General features: G+C 40.8%; 1 protein-coding gene across 1 annotated transcript in view; it reads right to left on the bottom strand.

The window, feature by feature from the left end:
- The window catches only part of fras1 (Fraser extracellular matrix complex subunit 1), a 281858-nt gene that overhangs the window by 189242 nt on the left and 66599 nt on the right, over positions 1-26017 (bottom strand). The window contains 5 exon segments of the mRNA XM_034118256.1: positions 825-908; positions 1572-1705; positions 5785-5944; positions 6920-7012; positions 9609-9716. Coding sequence (XP_033974147.1) covers positions 825-908; positions 1572-1705; positions 5785-5944; positions 6920-7012; positions 9609-9716 — 579 coding nt within the window.

Here is a 26017-nt window from a genome sequence, read left to right as displayed (position 1 = left end):
AGGAGAAAGAAGATGAAACAAAAGAAAGACAGAAAAGCAGGAGAGAAGGACGAAGAGGAGATGAGGGAAAAGGAGAGGGGGACTGAGAAGATGATAAATAAAAGATGAGAAGAGAAGAAAGGATAGAAGAAGAAATTGAGAGGAGAGGAAAGGAGAGAAGGAGAAATGAGAGGGGAAAGAGGAGATGAGAAAAGAGAATAAGGGAAAAAAGGGGAAAAGAGGAGAGAAGACAAGATAGTAGGGAAAGGGTAAAAGATGTTAGGAGAAAAGAAGAGAAGAGAAGTTAAGAGGAGAGGAGATGAGAGGACTATGGAGGAGAGGGGAGGAGAAAACAGGACTGCTTTCATCTCAATATCAAAACACACACACACATACATCACATACACACACACACATGCATATGTCAAAGTCACCCTGTCATCACAAAAATATTCTAATAGATTGTGCAGAGGAAAACAAACCAGGGTTTAAAATGTGCCGGGTCACATCAGTACGGATTTACGAGCTGTCATCAGCTGCCACTAACACACATAACATCAAAAACACACACACACACACACACACACACACACACACACACACACACACACACACACACACACACACACACACCACACACACACACACACACACACACACACACACACACACACACACACACACACACACACACACACACACACACACACACACAACCACACACACACACACACACACACACACACACACACACAATGGCTTTTCTGAAGGCTGAGTAACAGAGAGGATTTTCGCACAAAGCTACACAATAGCACACACTGATGCAATGACTCAAAGGTGGTTACCTGGTGCTGTTTACCAGCAGACAGACAGGGATTGGACACACATTGAGGACAGCAGCGGCCTGGCTGGATCACCAGGTTTTCATGCTGAAGGAAGAGAAAAACAGTCAGACAAAAACAGGCCCTACAATAATGAATCCACTTCTAGTTGTATCACATACAGCACTAAGTATAAGCATTGGCATGTCTGTAAGGAAGCCTGGTAAATGCAATCTGACCAAGAGTTACATAAGATAAGTTTCATCATGAGATATGTGTTTGACCCAGCTTAGCACATAGTCTGGAAACAGTCTGCTGGGCTGCTGAGAAATACATATTCCCACCACTCTTACACAATATACCTTAACCTGTGTAGGGAGGAATTAAAACAATCTGTACACTAAAAAGTGATGTACACAGCAGGGACAGTATGGTAGTCAAAATCAATTACATTTTTTTCGGGGACACGCTGATTTTCTTTGTTTATATATTCAACTTTATTAAAATGAATAAAATCCGAGGGCACTGGAATAAAAACAAATCAAGAGGTGGTTTGTATTTTAAAATCATCATTTCGAGCAATCCAGCAACAAAGCCACCTATAGGGGATGCGGTGGAATATCTGAGCTTTCTAGATGGCTTCTGTTCCTGTTCAAAGGATAAATAATGATGTCTTGGAAAACAAGTATTGTCTTTTATTCTGTCTAGGAATTTCAGGGCAAAAAATGGAAAATAAGAAAAAGATTGGGTGTTATATTTCCAGAAACTCACCGGTTTGCAGGCCACTTGCTGACACTCTGCTACCGAACACCGGACCTCCCCGTTGCTGCAGACACATCTGGAGCAGAGGCTCGGCTTCCACTCTTCACCGTCTCTGTATGCAGTGCCTTGCCAGGAGCAAGACTCTGAAACACACACACACACACACACACACACACACACATACACACACACACACACACACACACACACACACACCACACACACACACACACACACACACACACACACCACACACACACACACACACACACACACACACACACACACACACACACACACACACACACACACACACACACACACACACACACACACACACACACACACACACACAGACAGAATGAGTAAACAGTGCAAATGGGTGTCAGGTAATGAGCTGTCTGTTGGAGCATTGTTTGCCCTGAAACGCACTGATTTACAGTGTGGGGGAAAAAAAGACAGCTAATTAGCTGCTAACTGTTTGGATGCATCATAGCAGCTCCGAGATGTCATTAGAGTCAAGTTTTTACCTTTCAGCTCAACACAAGGCTGACTGCATTCCTAAATAGTCTATTAAAAACTGAACTATTTAAGAGGTTAGTAAACTAAAATAATAAGATGAAGATGAAGATGGACTTTTATTAATCCCTCGTGGGGAAATGGTTTCTCTGCATTTGACCCATCCTAGTGCCTTGCTCAGGGACACCTCGGTAGCACTTGGTCTTGCCAGGACTTGAACTGGTGACCTTCCAGTTGCCAAGTCAACTCCCTATCGACTTCGCCACCACCGCCCTAATAAAGAGTCATCACACTTTTAAGATATGAGGAAAAAAACAACATGAAAAACCTAGAACAGTATTTATTTATTTGAGTATGCAGTGGTTGATTTGATGACCATAGTTTAGAAAATCACTAAATGATCATCTGCAATCATTTATTTTGTGTGTGATGAGAAGTCACCATCTTTAACACATTTTCATTACATGTCATACTCATTTTATCTTTATTTCTAGAGGAATCATTTACATTTTCATTGCAGTTGTGTGCAGATGGATGCACCAAACAGTTTGGACTCTATCAAATAAACATGGTTTTATGAAGCAATACGTGTAGGAAATAAAGGAAGATGTTGTCCAGTAATTGCAACAATTGACTTCCACAGACAAAGTGTATTTATTTGTTTAAAGTCAAACACTCTGGAGTGGTTGGATTCAAAGGGTCAAGCCTTGCTAAAAGGAGTAGCATCAGCAAAACCCATTGAAGGGTAGCTGAATGTGAACCGGGAGCAGAGCTCATCTTTATTGAAAGAGGAAGTGGGCTAACCCGAGGCAGAGTGCTGCTCTGTAGGACAGTCTGCTGCCTCACACTCACACTCAGGCTTCCTGTGAGAGTGTGTGAGGGCAGTCCACAGGCCAAGCCATTGAGTGTGTCACTATCTTTATGTATGTGCTTTTTTTGACTCGGTTATTGGGTTTGCAGAGTTGTTTATGCTTGGTACTATATTATGAGATTTGCAAGGCTTTCTTCAACCGACAGCAACAAGTGACAGTAGAACTGCTGCTGTAAATATGTGGTGCTATTCATCCAGTCGTGAAGCACGGAATCATTGACAAATAAGATGGCTGAGAAGAGAAAATCTCTCAGCAACAAAAAATCTTTCAAAAGTGCAATCGAAAGTTCAATCCAATTTCATCTAGTCAGAGAAGTTTTTGTAAAACTTCAAGTTTTTATTACATTTTCAGTATTTGCAGTGCACACATTTTTAAAGAGGCCGTATTGTGTTTTATGGGGTTCTCTTTCCTGTAGTGTGTTATATAGCATGGAGGCTGTGGCTCAGTGGATAGTGTGCTGGACTTCGAAATCAGGGGGTAGCAAGTTCGAGTCCCACTGCAGTCAGCATGTCATTGTGTCCCTGGGCAAGACACTTCACCCAAAATTGTTCCTGTGGGGATTGTCCACAGTATTGAGTATGTAAGTCGCTTTGGATAAAAGCGTCTAACAAATTACATGTAATATAGGTTTTTGTGCATGTGAATGGTCTGCAAAGATTAAAATCCCAAAGTTCCCTCCAGAGAGAGTGTCTCTCCCACACAATACCCCCCTGCCTGAAACTCCAATGGAATCCTTTATTTACTTCCGTAACATAGTGAAATCACTGTGTAACACTCGCAACAGTAGAGGCACGAAATACAAATATGAACCTGAAAATGAGCTGTCTTTAAGCTGTCAGACAGACAAATGCTGTTGGAAGACAACAAATAAGCAAACATGGCTGTTGCGAAGAGGATGTATTTTGTTTAGGGCTGTCAATCGATTAAAATATTTAATCGCGATTAATCGCATGATTGTCCATAGTTAATCGCGATTAATCGCAAATTAATCGCACATTTTTTATCTGTTCTAAATGTACCTTAGAGGGATATTTTTCAAGTTTTTAATACTCTTATCAACATATGAGTGGACACATATGCTTTATATGTTTGTTTATTATCATTTGAACAATGACAAATATTCTCATGAAAATTAAACACAACAACCTGAACATTACAAATATTCGCCTCAATTCAACCTGGAACCTCTTTCATACAATAATACAATACACTGTGTGTGTGTGTGTGTGTGTGTGTGTGTGTGTGTGTGTGTGTGTGTGTGTGTGTGTGTGTGTGTGTGTGTGTGTGTGTGTGTGGAGACACTGTGATGGATCGTTGGAGCTATGTGCCGCTCAAGGCATATATGCTCGAACGTGTGCTGCAATAGCGCGTACTATCCGTGCTGAGTGTGCTGACTTTTCGTACAATGTCCCACTGTCTGGCTACCTGCATAAAGTCAAGTGCTCGGCGCAGTTGTCGGCGAAATGTCATTGAAACAGCTCCTTATATCCGTTAGCGCAGCTAGCTAGCACCAGATGCTAACAACAACAACACGTAAGGTGTGCCTCGCTCGCGCGAGTCGCGCCACACTAACACACTCCCTCCCGGTCCTCCCGATGGCCAGTCCGGGCCTGCCAGTGAGCGTGGAAGTGTGGTCTGCCACAAGCGGGCGGCAGGAGCGGGGCTGTCAGCATCAGCTTGTAGATGGTATTTTAAACTCGATGCGCTCTGAAATTACGGGGCGGCGAGGACAAAAAATACACATGCGTTAATCGCGTTAAAATAATTAGTGGCGTTAATATTTTTTTGCGTTAACGCGTTATTAACAGCCCTAAAAAATACCTATGTATTGGTGTCCTCGGGGATCCCAGAACTCTAAATTCCACCATAGCTGTTTTATAAGACAAACCTATTTAAGTATTGCCATGGGCCCTAATACAAAGTATCACAAAGTATCACAAAGTATCACAGAGTATCACAAAGTATCACAAAGTATGACAAAGTATCACAGAGTATCACAAAGTATCACAAAGTATCACAGAGTATCACAGAGTATCACAGAGTATCGGGGGGTAGGGGCACTGTCAGTCGTTTTCAAGGAGTCAGGCACAGATTTACATTTGGGCTCTGTCTATTATCTTTTTACACAATATGGAAATTGACCAAACTGTTTTATTTCAGAGTGACTGTGGCTCATGAGGTTAAATGTGTCCTCCACCATTAGGTGGATACTTGCTTTTACGCTGTGTAAGTGTGTACGCTGTGTAAGTGTGTACGATTTCGATTGCCTTTGATGAAAAGGTGGCTTCGTATTAATGTGAGTGAATGGATGGATGCTGACTTGGATACGCTTTAAAGGGTTGCAAAGAGTTGAAAAGTGCTATGTGAATGCTATAATACCATTAGCATAATGTTTGTTGGAGAAAAAGTTTAAAGAGGACTTATTATGCTAATTTCCAGGTTCATATTTGTATGTTGTGTCTCTACTGTGACATGTTTACATGCTTTAATGCTCATAAAGGTCTTTCTTTTTCTCATACTGCCTGTACTGCAGCACCCCTTTTCACCCTCTGTCTGAAACCAGAGCCCAGACTGCAGCTCTGTTGTGATTGGTCAACAGCTTAGAGATTTTAGCCTTTGCATACCATTTACATGGACAAAAACCTTTATAACAGACTACAGGTAAGGGAAAACCCCAAAGGGCTCTTTAATCACGCTGATGATGATGTTTCCTGATGACATTCGGTAGTCCTTGTATGTGAAATCAGTTGGGCGGATGATATTCATGAGCAGACCATAAAAAACAGTGGCTGTAAATCTTTATGTGCAAATGAGCCTGACACCACCCTTACCTCCATTGCGGCCACACTTGGGGCAGCATTCTCCAGCTGGGGTGAACGGGCTCTGGTCCGAGGGACAGCTGACAGGTGAGCAGGGGTGAGGGGTGCAGGACACACTACCTCTGGAGCAGACACACGCCGTACAGGGCGAGGGACTCCACTGGCTGTCATGCTGTGGGAAACACACAGAGATACACAGTGTCACACAGAAATACAACTTGAAGGGGGAAAAAGAGCGAAAGGAAGCAGAGACAGTGGGAGGAGGAAAGCTGTTTTTCTCTTTTTGGACAAGACGACTTTGTTAGCCTAAGCCTGAGTGACAGACAAGAGAACTGAGTCACTGAGTCTATGGGAAGAGAGAAGGAGCTTGGAGTAAAAGGGTGAATGTAGATAAGGAGAAACACTGTGAGAGGACACTTCCTTCACTAATGTGTGTAAGAATGCCCTGCAACGATGTGTTTTGACTTTTGCTGCTACATCTCTGTTCATTATTTCAATCATATGTGTATACTACTAGTGCCTCTGGTCAGTGTGTGTTTGTATAAAACCAGGTCTATTCTGTGAATGACAGATGTGAATTGATGGAATATATACTTACACAACCATCCCAGGGGAGTTAATTAGAGTATATTTTTAGAGTACAGTTCATCCATTTAGGATTCCCTTCAATGATTAGATATCAGACGTGAGGATCTGACTTTACTCATTTTCTAAGGCGTCAGACTGTGCAGTACCACATTCTTCCGCCTGCATTAAATAAATCATTAGTATGAATTTTAATGGAGAATTGATTTCAATGCTTTTTCCACACTGGAAAGAAGAGAACAGATGTCGGTGGTAAACAAGCAACATATTTGTTATGCTTTATGGGTGTTTTTATGGTTTTGGCATACAGCCAATATGCTTTTGTCTACATAAATATTGAAATCCATCAAAATATGCTAAATTCACAACTACAGTTCAGGGTAATGATTTGGAGTTTTTATGTTCTCAAACTCTACTTTTAAATACTCTCATACACTCAAACATCAGAAATTGGCTAATGATAGAATAGAAACCCCAAATAGCCTTGCATAAAAACATGCATCAGCTTTTGACATTTTTGAAGAGAAGAGTCTTTTTCCTGCCCTGTGTAACTTTCACTTACTGCATAAATGACTCCTTCGTACTGGCAGGAGCCCTGGGACGAGGAGATGCACTCCGGACAGCACTGGTTGGCAGGGATCCTCAAACGCTCGCCCTTTAGAAAAGACATACACAATAAAAAACATAAAGACGGCAAAAATGACAAATACACACAAATTCAGACAGGAAAATAAACGGATGCAGGTACACTAGCCTGAATAGAAAACGCAATTACAGTCTCTCCATTTCCATGGAAACTAACCACCATGTGACACAAATAGCACAACAGAACAGAGAATAATACAAATGTGAAGATTGGATCGGGCGTACACAGCATGTAGAATACATTGTGAGCGTGTGGAGTCGTTACAATACATATTACAATACCGATTCAACAGACATTTCTTTATCCGCGCTGCCTTACCGCCCCGAATAGAATCCAAATGTGGAAACGAGCAAGCGGGAAATCAGCGGGGGGCCAGGCGCAGAGCGGGTAAATAGTTTAGGTGCCGTTTATTTGTGAATAGAAATGATGTGGAATGGGAAAAGAAGGAGGGGAGGAAACAATTTGTATAAGGTGATAACCCCCAAAGGAGCTTTAGAGAATGTAATGTGTCAGTCTAAAAAACTGAATGAACACCGACGAGACACCAAATCTGCAGCGTGAGACAAATGACATGTGAACACGCAGAAGAATGGCAACTAAATATATAAAAAACAAGAGTGGGAAAAATAATAAAGTGCAGCCTGTAACAGTTTTGACGGACAGAGGGTTTACATTATTCTTTCAGCTCCCTAGATCACCTACATTCAGAAACAATTTGAAGAAAAACAAGACCATCCGCTGTATTTTAACACCGTCTGCAAAACTATCCATCATAAAAGCCATTGTGTGGCGATAAATGAAACAGGAATCATTTTGAAGCTCTTGTGCTCATTTGTAATTTCCTCCACTATTCGTTTAAGTCCCTCTTGCTTTTTTCTGTCTGCTTCCTCTAATTCAATTACCAAAATATGACCGTAGCACATGCATTTGACCCAATTTCAGATTGTACTAAGTAAAGGGGGATAGATGGTTACAGAATCAGGACTAAAGTTTCATTTTCCATGTTTATTTTTTAATTAAATTCAATTTTCTGAATTTGCCTACATTCATTGTATTGCTGCTGGTGCCATTTCATAAAACAATACAATTGAAAGTGTTGTAGAACATAACAGAAGTATTAAGATATGTGTGTGTGAGGTGAGAGCAAAAAACAAAAGCAATGTCAGTTTGTAGATACACAGACAGATGATAAAAACCGTAATACTTTTTTATCCCGGTGTAGGTGAGAGAGAGTCACATTTTAAGAGCTTTTTAAATAGATGGATCACACAGCTTGGCGAGCATGATGACAATTTTTTAATTAACATTGGATTGCTAGCCAGCAGAGTGGAATACATTAGACATTGATTGTTGCCTTAGCTCAGGTTTGGGATTGGATTTGATGGTGTCACCGCAGGCTTTGACGTTTAAATCACATTCAAGAAGCACAGGGAGGAACAGCCGGATAGTTACATTGAAGAAGAGCTTTGAAAATATGTCCCTGTAAATTCAAATGAGCCAGTAAAAAAGCTAGGCAGGAACAGTTTCCAAACAGTTGTCATCGTAGCAAATTAAATGTGCAGACTTCACTGCACAGTAATTTCATTGATTCTTGTTTTAATAAGGGCAGCTCACAAAGACGAATGATCACCAGGCCCTTAAAGAGATCTTCACTTCCAGGTCAAATAGAGAAAGGAAGATTAAAAAGAAGGGAATCCCAATATTCAAGGCCATACCGTTTTTTTATTTAGTGTTTTATTCTGGTGCTGTCCAGTGGTTTATTTAGATTATTTTACATTTTCTAGGAATATCTTTCCCAACTTCTAACAATGGGAGTGGTTCAGCATTTCTAACCGCACAAAATACACAGTGGTAGGCGTATGTTAACTTATTTCCATATGCTTTCACTCTTTTTTGTCCAATTCCAAAAAAAATCAATCAAATCAACCTTTGTACTACTTTTGCACGTGGTAAAACCAACAAAAAAGAATGAATCGAAGCTTAAAAATAAGAGACTTACGCTGAAGCACAGACAGTGCTATAGGATTGTATGTTTTAGCAGGAAACCCACTGTGTCCTGTGCTGACTTTTGCTAGCTTTTTTTAGCCTATTGTGCTAACTTTTTTAGCGTTTTTTAACGTTTTGTTAAAGTGACCATCCGTCCTTTCTTAACTTAAATCCAAACTTTGTTAGTTAGTTAGCTTAGTTGCTAAAATAACAGTTAAGCTAACACTTAAATTTACACTAGCAATAACAGAGTTTTGTATTGCTATTTTGATACATAAATAAAAATAAAAATAATATTATTGCATTTCAACATAGAGGTTGAAGGGTGGAAGTTATTCTTATGAACGTTAATGATGTGATAGATGTTATTGTAGCTAAGGAGACATTAGCCTATCTGACGTTTAGCTAGACCTGTCTAAGCAGACTGCTTAAATCACATATAAAACTACATTTTTACTTTATAGTAATCATTCTATTACTAAATGTCTTTTATATAATTTGAGCTGACAAGACAAAAGTAGGTTTACCTCTTATTTTTCTGTTGAAGAATTTAGGCTCGAATAAACCACCCTTACTGTTAAAAAATGATATCCTGCTTCTTCTACTATAAAAGTCTTACCCTCTGGATATCACACTCTGGGTTTGGACAGTAGGTGGGCCTGCAGATGGCCACGTCGCTGTAGCAGGTACACTCCTGACACGACTGAGGTCTCCATGATGTGTTGTTCTGCGAAGACAAAATAAGAAAACCGACATGAAACATAACCAAGGGCAGGCTTGATTCATCGCCGCAATAATCACTCTCTTATGCTTTATTATCATATCTAATAGGGTGGTCCTTAGTGCCATGTACATTTTTTAATTCATTTATTTTAAGCTCCAACCACCGTAATTCGTTATGATAGTCAAGAAAACTCTCCTGGTGAATTTTATTCAAATTCCAACAACATTTACCCCTCCCTCATCAACCTTGAAGTTTAGCCTCAGTAGGGTGGTCCTTAAAATTGAAAGTCGGAAAGTCTAAGCTCCAACCCCCGGAATTAATTCACCGTGGCTGCCACACCAGCAGCCACAGTGCTGCAACTGAGGCTAAACTTCAAGGTTGATGAGGGAGGGGTAAATGTTGTCAGATTGAGGAAAAAATTCACCAGGAGAGTTTTCTTGACTAATAGAATGAATTCTGGGGGTTGGAGCTTAGACTTTCCGACTTTAAATTTTAAGGACCACCCTAATATCCAAGCACACCTATATGTCATTTTACCACCAACAAAAATGTACACTTAAACTCTTATCACCCTCTTTACCTAAGGCTGTTAAACGCTGATGGAATACAGCTGCAGGTGGAGTGAAACTGCTTCGGTGTTGAGTAAAACCCTTAAGCACCAACTACACAATGAAAAAGGGCAAAACAGGCAGAAAAGCTCAAGATCACTTCGCTGCACCCTTGAGTCTGCATGGTATTTGTCAATAACTCATAACACAGAGCTGACAATGTCTTATGGCTAGCTTTAAGCCAAAACTAAATCAATATTTCATCCTGCATATGCTCAGATATATCATCTTACACGTCATAAATCTGTTTTAGCCGGATGATAAATTACCCACTCATGACAGCAATATCCACGTGCAGCTGTGCCTATGAGTGGACACATCGAAGCAGGGGGTATCTGTTAAATGCAGAGTATTTGCTCCATTTGAGAAGGAAACCAAAGCAGACAACTTTAAGGACTGGAAACTTTGGCGTTGGGCAACAACCGACCGCTAATAGTGCCGTGTAACGATTACCCAAGAGGCTTTAAAAGGGTAAACAAGACACCCGATGTTGTTGGATCTATGTATGTTTCCTGGCTGTGCATCTGGGTGCTAAACTTGCTAAAAATAATTATATAGGGAGGCTGTGGCGCAGGGGACTAGTGCGTTGGTGTTGGGATCAGGGGAGCACAGGTTCAAACCCCACTGCAGTCAGCATGTCGTTGTGTCCCTGGGCAAGACACTTCACCCAAAATTGCTCCTGTGGGGATTGCCCACAGTATTGAGTATGTAAGTCGCTTTGGATAAAAGTGTCTAACATGTAATGATATATATATATATATATATATATATATAAAGCCCCAATAATAATTGCAATTTGGCCAACAATCATCTTTAAAGCCACAATGTAAAGTATGTAAAGCTTTTTGGCAATGACAAAAAGTGATAATATAAAAGACTAAATATTACTGGAATATTAAAGTCACACCACTGGATGCTACTTGTACGAATATTCACAGAAACTTGTGTTTGTGTTTTGGGTCGCGACCCACCAGTTGAGGACCACTGCTCTAGAAGACCTAAGAGCGTGCCATGTATCTACCGAAACCATTTGTAGCCACTCAAGAGGTGTTTCCAAAAAGGTGACCTGTCTTATATTATCCTTTAATGCTGCTGTAAACTTTGAAATATACCAAATCATTCTTTAGAATTTCTCTTAAAAGTGCTAATCTTAATTTCCAAAAGGAACTTGTCCTAGTAATTTAGTTAAGGTACGAGATAAAGTCAAGCAGAAAGAAGGCAGTGAAATGTACAGTAGGAGTAGCTATAGGTCATGTTGAAAGACACCGACAGAAATTAGAACATCAAAGAATGAAAATGCAATTATGAAAAGCAGCCAGCTGTGGGGAAAGCCACTCCTGGAGAGAGGGTCTAAGTTTACAATTTCCCTGTAAGGGGATTTTAGCTCTTTATGTGTTTAAATTGTTTTAAATGCATGTCTGTGGGAGTACATCCCTGCACCGCTGTAGCCTGATGTGTAATGAGTTGTATGCCCCTATGTAAGGGCAAATGTGTCATAGGCAACCTCTTGAAATATTAATGTGTCAGTTCAGGGGAGGATATGCGTCCTTTAGAAATAATGAGAATGTGGGTGTCAACCGGTCGCTGCAGTTTTTTAGGTTCCAAGATTCAGAAGACTCTATCAGTTATTCTTACTGCAAACTTAAGGAAATCCAGGAGGGCTCCTTGAGGAATTCAGGTGAAAAGGAGGGCATTTTTATGTAGCATGAACCAATGCTACAAATCACAACAAGTGAATTAACCGGAACTGCCTTTTAACTCTGAGACCCCGCATAATATGGACACAAGTTGGCCTTTGATCAAACCAAACAACATCTGATGGGGAATGAAGGTCAACAAAGTGCAACAAGTCGCAGGATAATTACATGGTGCATTTAGGTATAAAATCAAACTTAATTTAAAGGTGAATGCAAAAATAATCAAATGCAGGACACAGATCTAGATACTGGTTCAGATTTCTTCACTCTGTCTTTTTGTCATTTCAGTAAAGAAAAGGTACACAGAGGAAGCTAAAACAAGATTCACTGTGCTAGGCACTTACAGTTGCACTATTACAGGAAGGGGAACGGTCTCAGGTAATGTGTTCTGACTGCAGAGCTATCCAGGATAGAGAGGGATCAGGATAGAGAGGGATCAGTTTGTCACAATGAATATACCCTTTCACTCTCTGTTTGCATTTAAAAAATTGCCAGCCCAAGGTTACATGCCCCGGGCCATTTCCGAACTTTAAGTACAAAAGTATCTTCCATATAGTAACCATGAAAGGGCCAGCGTGACATCCACACCATAAACATTTCAGCCTAGATCCACTGAACCAACCAATCTCACTACAAGTCAGCAAAGCTCTCTAAAGTGGTAGCAATCTTTTCTTTATCAGATAGCTTTCTATCAGATTGCCCCTGTGAGGGCAAAGAAGTTCAAAGCAAACTAAATAAATGGAAAATCCTTCTGTCTGGACCAGAACAGTAGAACTGCAGGCTACCCAGCAATTATTTTTTTTGGGAAAAGTGGTTGAGTGTAAAACGTTCAGTTTAGAAATCTCTAAAGTTTAAGCTAAAGAAAAAGCTTTTTAAATACTGGGCATAAAAAGTGTTTTAAATGTACTGCGGATTACAACAAAATCCAAAGCTCCAGCACTCAAATCCTTTTACAACACAGAGGAAATCCTATTTTTTTACAGATTAAAAAACTAATCGCAAAAAAATAATCCTGAAAGTTTGACAGCGAACAGGTGCGCACTGACACCCTGCTTGTGTCTCTAATCCGTTTTATTTTATGTTTGAATTTCCATATTGACTACCATCGTATTTGACCAGTGATCAGAAGGTTTTCAAGAGATTTCAAACTGAAAATACAAATACATTTTGTCTTAAACGCAACTGTTTGATATTTGTGAAAGTGTATGTGCTGAGTACAGTATGTACAAAACAGTATGTACTGTTTGTGTTAGGTTGGTTGGTGTGTTAGACGACATTAATAACTGGTATTTGTTATTTGTAACAGCAGAATGGATTGCTTGGATTTAAACTGGGTTAACAGGTCACCGGGGGTTAAAAATAAATCTATGTGCATACAGCTCTCAGGAATACATTTCTTGTTATGGGCTCTCTAATTACCATTCATGTTGCTAATGCTGTGTCTAACATGACGTACTTCTGAACTTATATTTGCTGTTTTTGGTGCATACTGTAAGTCCGTCCCAGTGCAAAGTGGAAAGTGCAAAGTGGCGATGCACTCAAAAAGTTGCGTATGGATCGCTGGACACTTCCCACACTCAACACCCGCCATCTTGGCTACGTAATTACACAACAATGTGCAACTGCGTTTGCCCCGGTAAACACAGGACTATACAAATATTAAGTTAAACATGTGGGTCATTTACTTAAGTAACTTTCAACAATACTGGTGTCTAAAAGAAGCCACATTTGATTGTTAGGGTTAATTGAGTAGTCTGTAATGATTTGAAACCGTTAACGATCGTTGCTAACTAGCGCAGCTAACAGTGGCTATCATCATCATTTCTGCTGAGGGCATAGTAGCTGTGTACGACACAATGCACACGTCTTCAAAGTGCAGGACATACAGTGTACTAAGGGAAGTATCCAAACTCAGACACAGCATTACAAATAACATTTTGTAAGATTAGCACAGGAGCTAACAGTGCAGGTGACTTGAGCTTTGACTGGACTGAGCGTCACGGCTCAGAGGGCAAGACCATTTCAGCCGAGGTCTCAGGAGGTTGCATCCAATTCCAATTCCAAGTATGGTTTGTCTTCTGAATAGACCTGGAGCAGAATAGGTTTGACCCCAGGTTCACTGTGAACAGGGACCTCTTAAAGTCGCTGGGGCAGGGGACCCAAACATTGAATTGCTAATTCCCGCCCTTCCAAACTGCTCTTCTGACAAGCCCCAGCCCAGGGGAGCTGTATAGTAGCCGACAGCCGCTGGAGCAGTACTGCCAATCCGGCAGGGATTCGTTGATTAAACGTCCAAGGAGTTGAAGGCTTATTTTATTCCCCTCCCCTGGTGAAAGATACAGTATATGCCTCAGATATGATTAAGGACCGAACCAGCTCAGCCAACGCGGCTGCACGTCTCTGCTTTCATAAAGGAAAAAATAGATCCATAACTTTCACAGCGAGTACATTCTAGTAGAAGTTGTAATACAGGCCTGGGATAAATTGTAGTTTTGCACTTAGTATGTATCCAACACAACCTGGATTATGTTGATTGGAAAAGTCATTTTTATAGTATTAGACAATAAACACCCTTTTTCTAGGCTCCTTTTTCCATTTACATGACATGAAAGTGCTGGCTACAATAAAATCCTTTATTAATTGTTGTAGCTCTACTAAAATCGACTACTTTTTTAGGATGTTGTTTATGACTTTCTCTCACTACACTATGCTCAATTGAAAGCAAGCAGTGAAAAGTGTTTTCCTGAATAAAAAATCAAGCAGGATGAAGCTGAAAATATCTGTATCCTCAAGTTAGTTCTCCCTGGATAAAACAGGGAGGGGAGGACTATGTTGCCCCTACACTGGTTTAAGTAGAAGATTCAATTAAAATCCAATCAAGAACAAAAGCAAGAGTCAGACAATAACCGGGCCCGTAGTTGAGGAGCTGCCAGCTACACTAGTCAGACTCCACCATGCAAGAAACGGGAATGGTAAAGAAAGGCAGCCTGCCAGGCTAACAAAATGTAATTGGGATAAAATTGGAAACTAAAACTATTACCGAGGCAAATTGAATCTGGCGATGTGATGGCTTACAGCGACCAAACAGCTCTGCTGCCGACTCAGAAGTTGCAAAACACTTAAGCTGGAAACCTGGTTCTGTCAACACAGCTTTATATTTACAGCTGATCAACCTGATCATACTGGGGCCCTTTAATCTGTGTCTACTGTGTACAACATTTTACTGGGTCAGGTTTCAATAATGCAATGTGTGGTAATAGCAAAGCAGAGTGAGTAGATCCCAGATCAATATCATTATGTGCTGACAGCAAAGAAATTAAAGGTCCCATGTCATGCTTTTCCGGTTATTACCCGTCCCCTTGTGTGTTATGAAGGTTTTTATGCATGTAAACGGTGTGCAGAGTCAAAAACCCTCAAAGTACACCCTGTAGCGAGTAAAACTCTAACACAGAAAATACCTCCCCAAAACGCCTCGTTGGAGATTTCTCATTTTCTTCCTGGGTATCGTGACGTAGGAATGGCCAGTAGCCACGCCCAGAGCTATGGCCACACCCTCTGCCAGCCTTTCACATAACAAAGCTTCCCAAACCTTTCAGCGATTCATGACGGATATGTACAGCGTAGGGCACTGAAGAACGATGCTGTTCCTACTTTGTTTGGACCAGCGGGAGATTCGGGTACACAACCTGTAAGTATTCATTGTTGTTTGTGTATTTATGATGTTTAAAACAAACAAGGTATCTACCACGACTGTTTAAATGGGTAAACGTTTTTCGGGCTATTACGTTGGGATCGCGGAGAAATGCTCTCCGCAGACCCATTCTCACAGCGTTATAAACCTTTTTCTTACTCAATATCAAGCCACACTTATTGTTTTTACTTCGGCTGTGAGTGTTTGTGTGTGCTCAGGATGAGTTTCGCTTGTTCTCGCTGTATCACCGAGACGCCGACACGGAAAGCCTTTCTGCTCCTGCAGCAGCTCACACAGCTGTGAGGAGCTGTGAGCAGAACGAGCCTCTCAGCTTCGCGACCAATCAGAGCACACTGGGCTCACAGGGAGGGGGAGCAGGAGCTCAAACAAGCCGTTTAGGACAGAGAGTGAATACCGGTGAATACACATACTTTACAGAGATGCTGTATGAGAAACCAATGTGAGTTTGGAAAATTGCACAGTATAAATCTATTTTAGTATACCTCAACAATGGAATTATGATCAGTAGAAATGGCCATGACATGGGACCTTTAACAATATTTTCTTGGACATTACCTTATTGTTCTGTGAACAAAAAGTCTGTTTCATGTTTTAAATCTTCTTTTCTATTGAAGGAGTGTTGTATAGATTTGATCTATATGTCTTACAGATAATTTAGGGAATAATTAATGAAAAGATGCTGACCTAATTAACTTTAGCTTCAATAATATTTATACTGTAACGTGGAAGTGTGCAGCCTGACACATTCTTCGGATACAAGGGCTGCTTTTTTCATGCCTAAAATTGCATTAAAGCAACAAAAGGGTGCCCTTGTTTTACTTATGGATCCAAACCAACAGACTGAGTTTAGCATTAAAGTTCATTCTTGACCAAAATTGAATTTGTTTTTGGTAAACCTCCTATTTCAAAGTGCTCAAACAGAAACACTGTTTTGATTCCCTTATGTAGAAGTCAATGGAATGGGGTTCTGGTTAGATTAGATAAGAAATAAAGTATGTGGTTGGCAGATGCTCAAATGATTTATAGATTCTAATCTAGGACATAGCTAACGTCAGTTAATACCACTTGGTAATTGTTCACTTACAACATTCTCTGCATTATTTAGCTTATTGAATTATTAATTTTTCTGACATGTATATAGTTTACTTCATCTGCATTACTTGCACAATGGTCTTGCAACGTAAACTGCACTATTTGTATTCTACTCTATTGTACTCTGTTTCTTCTTGCACTATTTTTATTTGATTTGATTTTTTGACTATATATATATTATGTTGCATTGTTGGAGGAGCTTGGGACATTAGTTTTTCATTGCCATATCTATGTAGCTACTTTGCATATGACAATAAAGCCTTTGAATCTTTGAATTGAACCGCACTTGTGAATTTTGGGGAGTTTACACATCTCAAAAAGGCAGTTGCTAACAGGAGGTTAAATGAGACTACAGATGTTAAAAACCATAAGGCTGTACGCAATAACAATCAAATAATTCAAAATGTAATAAAACATTTATATTGGCTATTTGTTGAGGGAACCAGTGCAATGCTAACTTTTGCCCTAAATCTGATTTAATGTATTGTTGTCCGATGAAATAATTTAATTGAGAGTAGGTGTTTTTTTGTTTTCAAGTAAAGAAATTAAGTTGAAGATGCTGCCCAAAGAGCAATTTACAATTCCAGCGTATCAGGCAACTCTACTACCAGAAGGCAAAGCTGCATCGGCACCTGTGAAGCCCTAAATGCAAGGCTTCTATGGGAAACTATTATTTTGTGCTTTTACTCTCCTGTTTGCATCGTAAAAAAAGTACTCACAACAACAACCTCTGGCAAATTTTCCAGAAGTGTGTGAATGTGGAAACTGTATGACATCCATCAGTAAGTATAGATGATGCAGGTTTAAAGAAAATGTTAACAAAGGAGGTGCCTTTTAACTTTTATCACAAAACAACTCCTGGAGTGTTCTGAACATCACAGATGGATAATGTTTCCTGACTCTGAGGTTGTGTTTTCCTTTGGTGTATCAGTGTGTGCCTTGTCAAATTGGATCCACATGGTGCCATGCGAATTCATTTGTATATTTAAACTATAAATCAAAGACGGCTACATAGCTTCAGTTGTAATTTCAGCCTGGTGTTGGTTTATCGTTGCAGAAGAGAAAGTTATTTCTGAAAGCTGTCACGATCTGTCTGTGTTGTGTTGCGTCTTGTCTTTTTCTGTCTCTGGTTTCCTGTTTTGAAATGTTTTCCTCCTTGTGTCTTGTCTGATCCTACTCCCTGTGTTTGCCTTCCCGTCGTTAGTTTCCCTGGTGTGTCTGATTGTGCCTCATTGTGTTCACCTGTTGCCCTTGTGTTTCTGCCTCCCCTGTCCAGCTGTGTCTTGTCCTGTGATTACCCTTCTGTGTATTTAGTCTTGTCTTCCCCTGTGCTCCATGTCTGTTCGTCGTCATTTCATGTCCCTGCTACCTGTCGTCTATGCTTGTCCATGTCTCCTGCCTGTTCCCGTCTGTAAGTTTGTTCCTGTCTGTCGTGTTCCCCGGTTTTGTTTCTGTTTATTAGTTTCTTGTTTATTCATGCCTTCAGCTTTTGATAATAAAGCCCGCTTTTTGTTAACAAACCTTTTTGTATTTTTTAACTGCACTTGGGTCCTATTTCCCCAAACCTGACAGTACGAACAGACATGGAGCACAGGGGAAGACAAGACTAAATACACAGAAGGGTAATCACAGGACAAGACACAGCTGGACAGGGGAGGCAGAAACACAAGGGCAACAGGTGAACACAATGAGGCACAATCAGACACACCAGGGAAACTAACGACGGGAAGGCAAACACAGGGAGTAGGATCAGACGAGACACAAGGAGGAAAACATTTCAAAACAAAACAGGAAACCAGAGACAGAAAAAGACAAGACGCAACACAACACAGACAGATCGTGACAAAAGCATACAAAAGGTTACTAACACTTAGGGAAATTTCTATAAAAAGTTGTCAGAACCACCTGTTCGGGGAATGCTTGAGGAAAGTAAGCTGTTCGATGTTTTCTTGATGACATCTAACTCCCAACTTTCTCATTATCACTGCCTCCTCTCAGGCTGCCTCCTCATCTTTCAGGATCTTGTGTGCAATGAGGATACTAAATGCTTCCGTTTGTGAAAGGGCAACAGCTGTGCTGATCCTGTTTTGCAGAATAACTTTTTACCGAAATGTATTCAAATGCATTCATTTCCTGCTATTTAATTGATTTACTCAGCAGCTTCCTTCAATGCCGGCCGAGTGATTATATGCACATTTCTGGCGAGGCAAGCTGTGAAAACAAAGTTATAGCTCTGCCCCACTGAAGGACACCTAAAACTGTTGCAGTGTCTGCCAATACGCCTGGTCCAATCGAAGCGTTGGCAAACATTCAAAGCAGACACAAAGGGTAGGGAGATGACTTTGGCTTCCTGACGATCCGATCATGAATTTAGATGGCAGTCCTGCTTTGTTATCCATCATCTGACCACCAACACAGGCTATTTAGCAGCTGAGTAATCTGCATGTAAAGCAGGAGACTGTGTGCTCCGCCACAGGTTTAGCATTGTTATGCTAATAGCCACGCATAATCATCCCGGGGAATAGCTGAATTTAAAACTATTCACTGATCTCATTGATTCAACTTTTTCCCCCCAATGGCTCCGGTCCAATGCCGGGACCTGCTGCTAAGACATGACAAATGACTGGCTGATCGCTGGCCTCCCAGAGCACATAAATTCAGCTGTCTGTCCTCGACTCGCCGTAGCCGCTATCGCTCCTGCAGCCAAATATCAGCATCGAGCACGCAATGGGTTCTGGATCATCAAGCAGATGGCCCCAATGAGTCACGGTCCAGCGCAAACAGAGAGATTATTACCGGAGCCACAGTGAGGGTTATAATAGTAAAAGAGGAAAATATTGTTTTGTCAGTTGCTTCATAACTTGACTTTAGGAATGCGTCAGAGGCACATTTGAAGATATGATTAGGTACAATAGAAACACCTGCTTGATAGGAGAGAAGTGCGTCATATCGAACCCTTTTTTCATGATGGCGTGCTGCAGAAACGCAAAGCAAAAATAACTGCTGGCCCTCTGCTTGGATTATTCTAGATTGCAGTAACTGTAGTTGACCCATTTAGGAGGGTCAAGAATAGAAATGCACAGCTCGCCAGTTAATATTTCGGAGCTTTCAAGACACCAAGGCGGAACAAAACTGACCACAGAGGAAAGCAATTTTAGATAAACCATAAATAATGTCTTAGAGAGGTAGAGTAATGGGTGATAGAAAAGGGTTTATGGCCACGCCAGGTGTGATACAATGGCAAGGCCTTTTTGTTTCGCTGTACAGCGCTGTGACGTTAAAACACAAAAACAGAAGCATTTTGGTCTATACAGTAGCTAGCCTCTTCTGTCCCGCAGGTCATTAGTTCCAATGAGAAATCCATGTCACAAGTGCAGCCAAAAGTTATCCACTGCTAAGACAGTCTGTTCTGTACTTTAAGATTTATTTCGATTTGGAAATGTCAATATTGGAAAGACAAAAATTCAAGAAACTATTTGAGTCAAAAGTAATCTCATAGGGATTCAGTGTGAGAACGGCTCAAAAGAAAAGCGAGAAAAAAGGAATTATAGTGACAGAGATGCAGGTGAACAGGAAGTACAGAAAGTAAATCACACACTGTTTTTCACCTCGCAGGCCTGCAGCGATACATAATGCATGCGACATTCAATCTTAGAAGCTTCTTCTCTTTGACTGTCGCCTTTTAGAGGAGCTGACTCATTCCTTAACCACCTTACAGGTTTTCCTCACATCTGACAAAACTCATTTGTATTCAATCAAGAAGATTCCACGTTGCGTAATTCGAAATCTGTTTGACAAATCTATCTAATTTGCTCCTGTTTTGTTGCTCCTGCCAGCCCGCAGTGTTGGGCCGGCTGCAGACAAATCGTCATCATCTCCCCTCTGTCTTACATATTTCACCTCCAAACACCAACATCCTGGCAAGTAACAGTCTGCCGCTCTGAGAAAAGAACAACAGCTTTCAGGCAAACAAAACAAAAGGTAAATAATTCATACATGTAGATGCCTTTTGTGAACAAGCCTTTGAAGTCATTCTATTTATTTACTCAACGTATATTCCTGAACACGAGGAAGGAGATTGCGCTAAAGATGGCTCGCAGTGCAGGGATTCACCTGCAGCTCGGACATGGTCCTCACATTCATGTGCACATGAGCGAGTTTTCAATAATACATCAGCCCCCCATTCAGCCGTGGTGAAAGTCATGTTTGGTAATGCAGATAGCAGCGCTCTGTCTGTGCAGCTACAGTGTATCCAGGGATTTGAGCCTGAGCAAGTTTCTTAATCACTGTTTCCCACTCGTGGGAATGCAGAAAATGCAACTACAGTTAAAAATGTAAACTGGATAATGTTTCATGAAACTGCTCCTGTAACTTCAGAGCCATCAGACAGAAGGAAAGGGGAAAGGTCAGAGGATGTCCTGTTGGCAGCATTACAGGCTGTCTCTCAAGCTTTCATGCATACTGGCTGCAAAACCAGCGTCATGTTGCACATTCCTGACCAAAGTTTCACTTTAAACAAGCTGCAGTAAGCTATACGTGTCTGTTAACTTAGTCTCTTCCAAAAAACTCTGTGCTAATGGTACATTTTGTTGCATCAGTTTTCAAAGAGGCCATACTGTATAATACTCATTGTCAGGTTCGTATTAGTATTTTGTGCTTCTACTGTGACATGTTTACATGCTTTAATACTCAAAAAGCTCTTTATTTTTCTCATACTGCCTGTGCTGCAGCACCTCTTTTCACCCTCTGTCTGAAACCAGAGCCCAGTCTGCTCTGATTGGTAAGCTGGCCGGCTCTGTTGTGATTGGTCAACCGCTGGACATATTGAATTGAAAGTCACTACAACTTTCTATTTTGGTTTGAATCAATACACAAAGAAATGTTACTTGAAATAACCTAATTTATCTAAATAAATAAAATAACAATGTTCTATCTTGCAACCTTGCTTTTAATCAAACAGTGTTGATAGGTCCTGTGAAATACATTGTAGAGTCATAACAGCCATGTAATGTTGTGCATGTGTCTACGGGAAAACTGTTTATAACCTGGATTTATTATACATCTCTCAGTAGGCAAAATGAAGTGGATTCAACTGAAATATTTAAGAAGTAAAACCCAACATTAAGAGCTGCTGAACCTGTTGTGAAAATAAATGACTGACTTGCTGGTTCTCTTATTGATTAAAAAACGGTCGGACATCGTTAGAGGAGCACGCATCATGGCACCCCCACACTTGATTACACATTAAGTTGTTATGGCTGTCACCACGAAGAGCTGAACTCAACAGGATGCTGGATGTTTTCTAGAATGAATTTAAAGCTTAGTATAATTTATAGTATTAGACCATATAACTTGGAGCTATAAATGCATCTGTAAGCATTTAAGATATAAAACAAATTCTCCTACGACACCTGAAACACTGATTCCAATTCCAAACTGACACCTATACCACCTGAACTTGTTTGCTTGTTCACATGGAGGGTCTGCCACAATAAATGCCGTTTCTAACCAACTATTGGGGAGTGGGAGTTAGTAAAGAGGCCCTTTCTTTGCTTTTTGGGGTTTCCCTTTCCTGTAATGTGATTTATAGGTTTTGTTAACGTCCGTAACATAGTGACATCACTATGTAACAATTGCGCTTCGATTGGCCATTGCACCACCAAATTGTACGTGATAGGCTATGGGGCAGGACATCTCTAAGCTGGTTGACAAATCACAACAGAGCCAGCTAACCAATCAGAGCAGACTGGGCTCTGGTTTCAGACAGAGGGTGAAACGAGGTGCTGCAGCACAGGCAGTATGAGAAAAATAAAGCACTTTTTGAACATTTAGGCTGCCTTTACACGGGAACATTTGCGTTTACGCACCGTATGCGTTTTCAAAAAAGTCTTCCGTTCACACGCATTCGATTCATTTAACGTGTCTGTTCACACGAGACCGCTCGACCCGCTGGAAACGCTGTAGTACATATGCCAGGCCTGTAAGTGGCGCTGCTGCCGCCACAAAATACACCAGAAGCAGCGAAGAAGACCCCGGAGCATGGTTGCCATGGCTACCCTTCTGTTTATGCCCCGCGGTGGATTTAGCAACATGTAGTAGTTCATGTAATTCTCCATGTCCACTTGTTGCTGATGGTTGTGGTAGAGGAGCTGTAGATTTTGTACTAACATCTTTAGCATGGTCAGTAGCAGTAGGACTAGCAGTAGCTACTGACAGTAGCTACTGACCATGCTACAGCAGTGAGCAGCAGAGGTGGGGAGAGGCGGGGCTATGGCTTCATCTATCGAGAAATGATCGTATAGAGGCGATTACACGGAGCCGTTTGACCCCCCAGAGCGTTCCGATCTATCCACCTTGGGACCCGTTATCGTTTGCGGGGTCCGTTTCTATCGTTTTATTACGGCCTCGTGTAAATAAAAGGGCTATACGCAAGAGAAAGTATGCGGATACAACCCGTTTCGTTCCCGTGTAAATGGGGTCTAAAGCATGTAAACATGTAACAGAAGAGGCACAAAATACAATCATGAACCTGAAAATTAGCATAATAGGGCCCCTTTAAACCCCCTGCAACATCGGTCCTTATTTAACCCGCTGCCCTCACTGACCATGTGCAACGCTGTTGAAATGTTTGCTTTGGTTTCTCTTTTTGTCCCCACCGTTGTTAATGATGCCATGAGGCTTCTAAATGTACTCTTACATGTACATCACCCTGACATAAAGTATATTAAAAACTGGGGATGTCCCACCTTCCTTCCATATTGTTTAGTGTACAGAACAGGCTTAACATGAGCATGTACAGTAGCTATGATTTGAAGGGCTCTGTTAGGAAAAAAAGAGCTGTCTCTCAGCAAAGTACTCTGCTCTTTCTACATCCTTGCCGGTAGTATACATAGCAAACCTTTCTTTTCAGGGGGTCAAAGTTTGCCGGTAGTTTAGCAAGCGTCAGAAAATAAACTTCCTCGGCAGTTGCATCTGCTCCCAGAAATATGAGCGAGTTCCAGAAGTAGCAGATGATAAAAAACTAAATCTAAAGCTCGTAAAAGAGGCGCGGAAAGTTTGCACATCACTTTTTATGGGCGTGAAACTACTAGAAAGACCAGCCACCCATCATGCACACAGATGAGGATGTAGGCTATGGATTACCAGACGGGCAGCTCCATGACAGCTTTATTGGCCAAAGGGAAACTGACACAGGAAACAAGGCGTACTGCTGTCTGAATGAGAAGAGCAGCAGCTGTGCGTGCGTGCGTGCGTGCGTGCGTGCGTGCGTGCGTGCGTGTGTGCGTGTGTGTGTGCGCATGTGTGTGTGTGTGTAAGGTCCTCTAGTCAAGCACCCGGCCCTTTACCCCTCTTAGCTACACAACAAAAATAACATATGCCATTTAGTATAAGTGTGTGTGCGAGTGTGCAGGGCAGGAGAAGGCAATTAGAGCAGAGTTAAGCTGAGGGTGGCCAACTCGCACTGCGAATGCAATAGCTGTGCAGCTAAAGGAAATACACACACACACACACACACACACACACACACACACACACTCCTTGTGGGTCAGTAAACTCACACAGAGATGAAAGTACCAAGCAATCAAACAGAAACTCTCTTTTGCTTTCATTCTTTTCATTTTCTGCTTTACTGTACATCTTCATCTACTGCCTTTATCTATCTATCTGTCTGTCTGTCTGTCCATCTGTCTATCTGTCTGTCTATCTGTCTGTCCGTCCGTCCGTCCGTCCGTCTGTCTGTCTGTCTATCTATCTATTTAGCTATCTACCTATCTATCTATATGTCTATCTATCTATCTATCTATCTACCTATCTACCTATCTATCTATCTATCTATCTAACTAACTATCTATCTAGCTATATAAATACTGCATCTGCATACAGACAAGTCAACACAGTCTCACGGCATTTCATGTTATAGTCACGAAATTAATCTATTGATTCGTGTTCACCAACACGATTTCGCCATTTTTTTCGTGTCACACAGAACGATTTTAAAAGCAATGTAAATAATAACAAATTAGAAGGAAAAACACATTTAAAAAAATACAGATTTAAGTATTCTGACACAGAACGATTTTAGAAGCAATGTATTTATATTGGTAGTATGTTTCGTGCCTGCACCAAATAATAACAAATTAGAAGGAAAAAAAGATGACATAAAATACAGATTTCAGTATTCTGAGGCTCTGAGCCATTTCTTTTCCTCACTGACGGCAAAAAAACTCAGACATTATACAATTTAAAATAAAAGGGATAGGGTTAGGCTTAGGGTAAGATATTGAGTAAGAACATGTTTTTATGAACCACACAGCTTCTGGTCTTCCAAGACCCGACCGGACAAAAAGACGTGTTGCAGGCACGAAACATACTACCAATAGAAATACATTGCATTTAAAATCGTTCTGTGTGACACGAAAAAAAGGTGAAAATCGTGTTGGTGAACACGAATCAATGGATTAAATTAATTTCGTGACTAATAACACGAAATGCCGTGAGACTGGGTTGGACAAGTAGCTTAGCTGATGAGCTAGGATACTAGCAAAGTCACTAAAGGTTAGCTCTTCGCTAACTGTGAGTTGGCATAGTACTGTCTTATTAAAAAAACAAAAACGTTATAGTCTCATAGAAAAGGTGCAACATTACTATTACCAGAGCCGCCTCCATATTGGACTCTCTGAGTGTCCCTTCCCTTGAGATTAGCATGGTCAAAAAGGGTAGCTATTTGACGACTGTGCTAATTTTTGTGTCAAAGTTCACTAAAGTAGGTATTATTTTCCAGTACCTTTTTCTAAAGCCAGCTCCTGTCCGTAACTGGAAGTGTGTTTAGCTGGCTATATACAGGAGCTCTGGACCTACAAACATGTCATAGTGACAGAGGAAGAGACCTCTATAACTGTGGACAACTGTGACGGACATATTTTATATAAATAAAATTGTCAAAGGCACTTAAGAAAGAGAAACATACAAACAGAGAGATGGTAGAGGCCAAGAGTCTTCACAGAAAACCACTAAGAGGATTAACTACACATGCTCAGCATTACCATATTAACATTTCACTTTTCAAACCACTAAACAAGATGTGTATGTGTGTGGTTTTTTTCTCTCCTTTGTACTGAAAAAAAAAAACATAATTTAAAAATCCATAGTTAATATGACGCAGTTGCACAAAATCACACATGCTGTGACTTAAGC

This window comes from Trematomus bernacchii, unplaced genomic scaffold (assembly GCF_902827165.1).
Source record: "Trematomus bernacchii unplaced genomic scaffold, fTreBer1.1, whole genome shotgun sequence".
In the NCBI taxonomy this organism is placed as follows: domain Eukaryota; kingdom Metazoa; phylum Chordata; class Actinopteri; order Perciformes; family Nototheniidae; genus Trematomus; species Trematomus bernacchii.
This window is presented reverse-complemented; position numbering and strand designations above follow the sequence as displayed.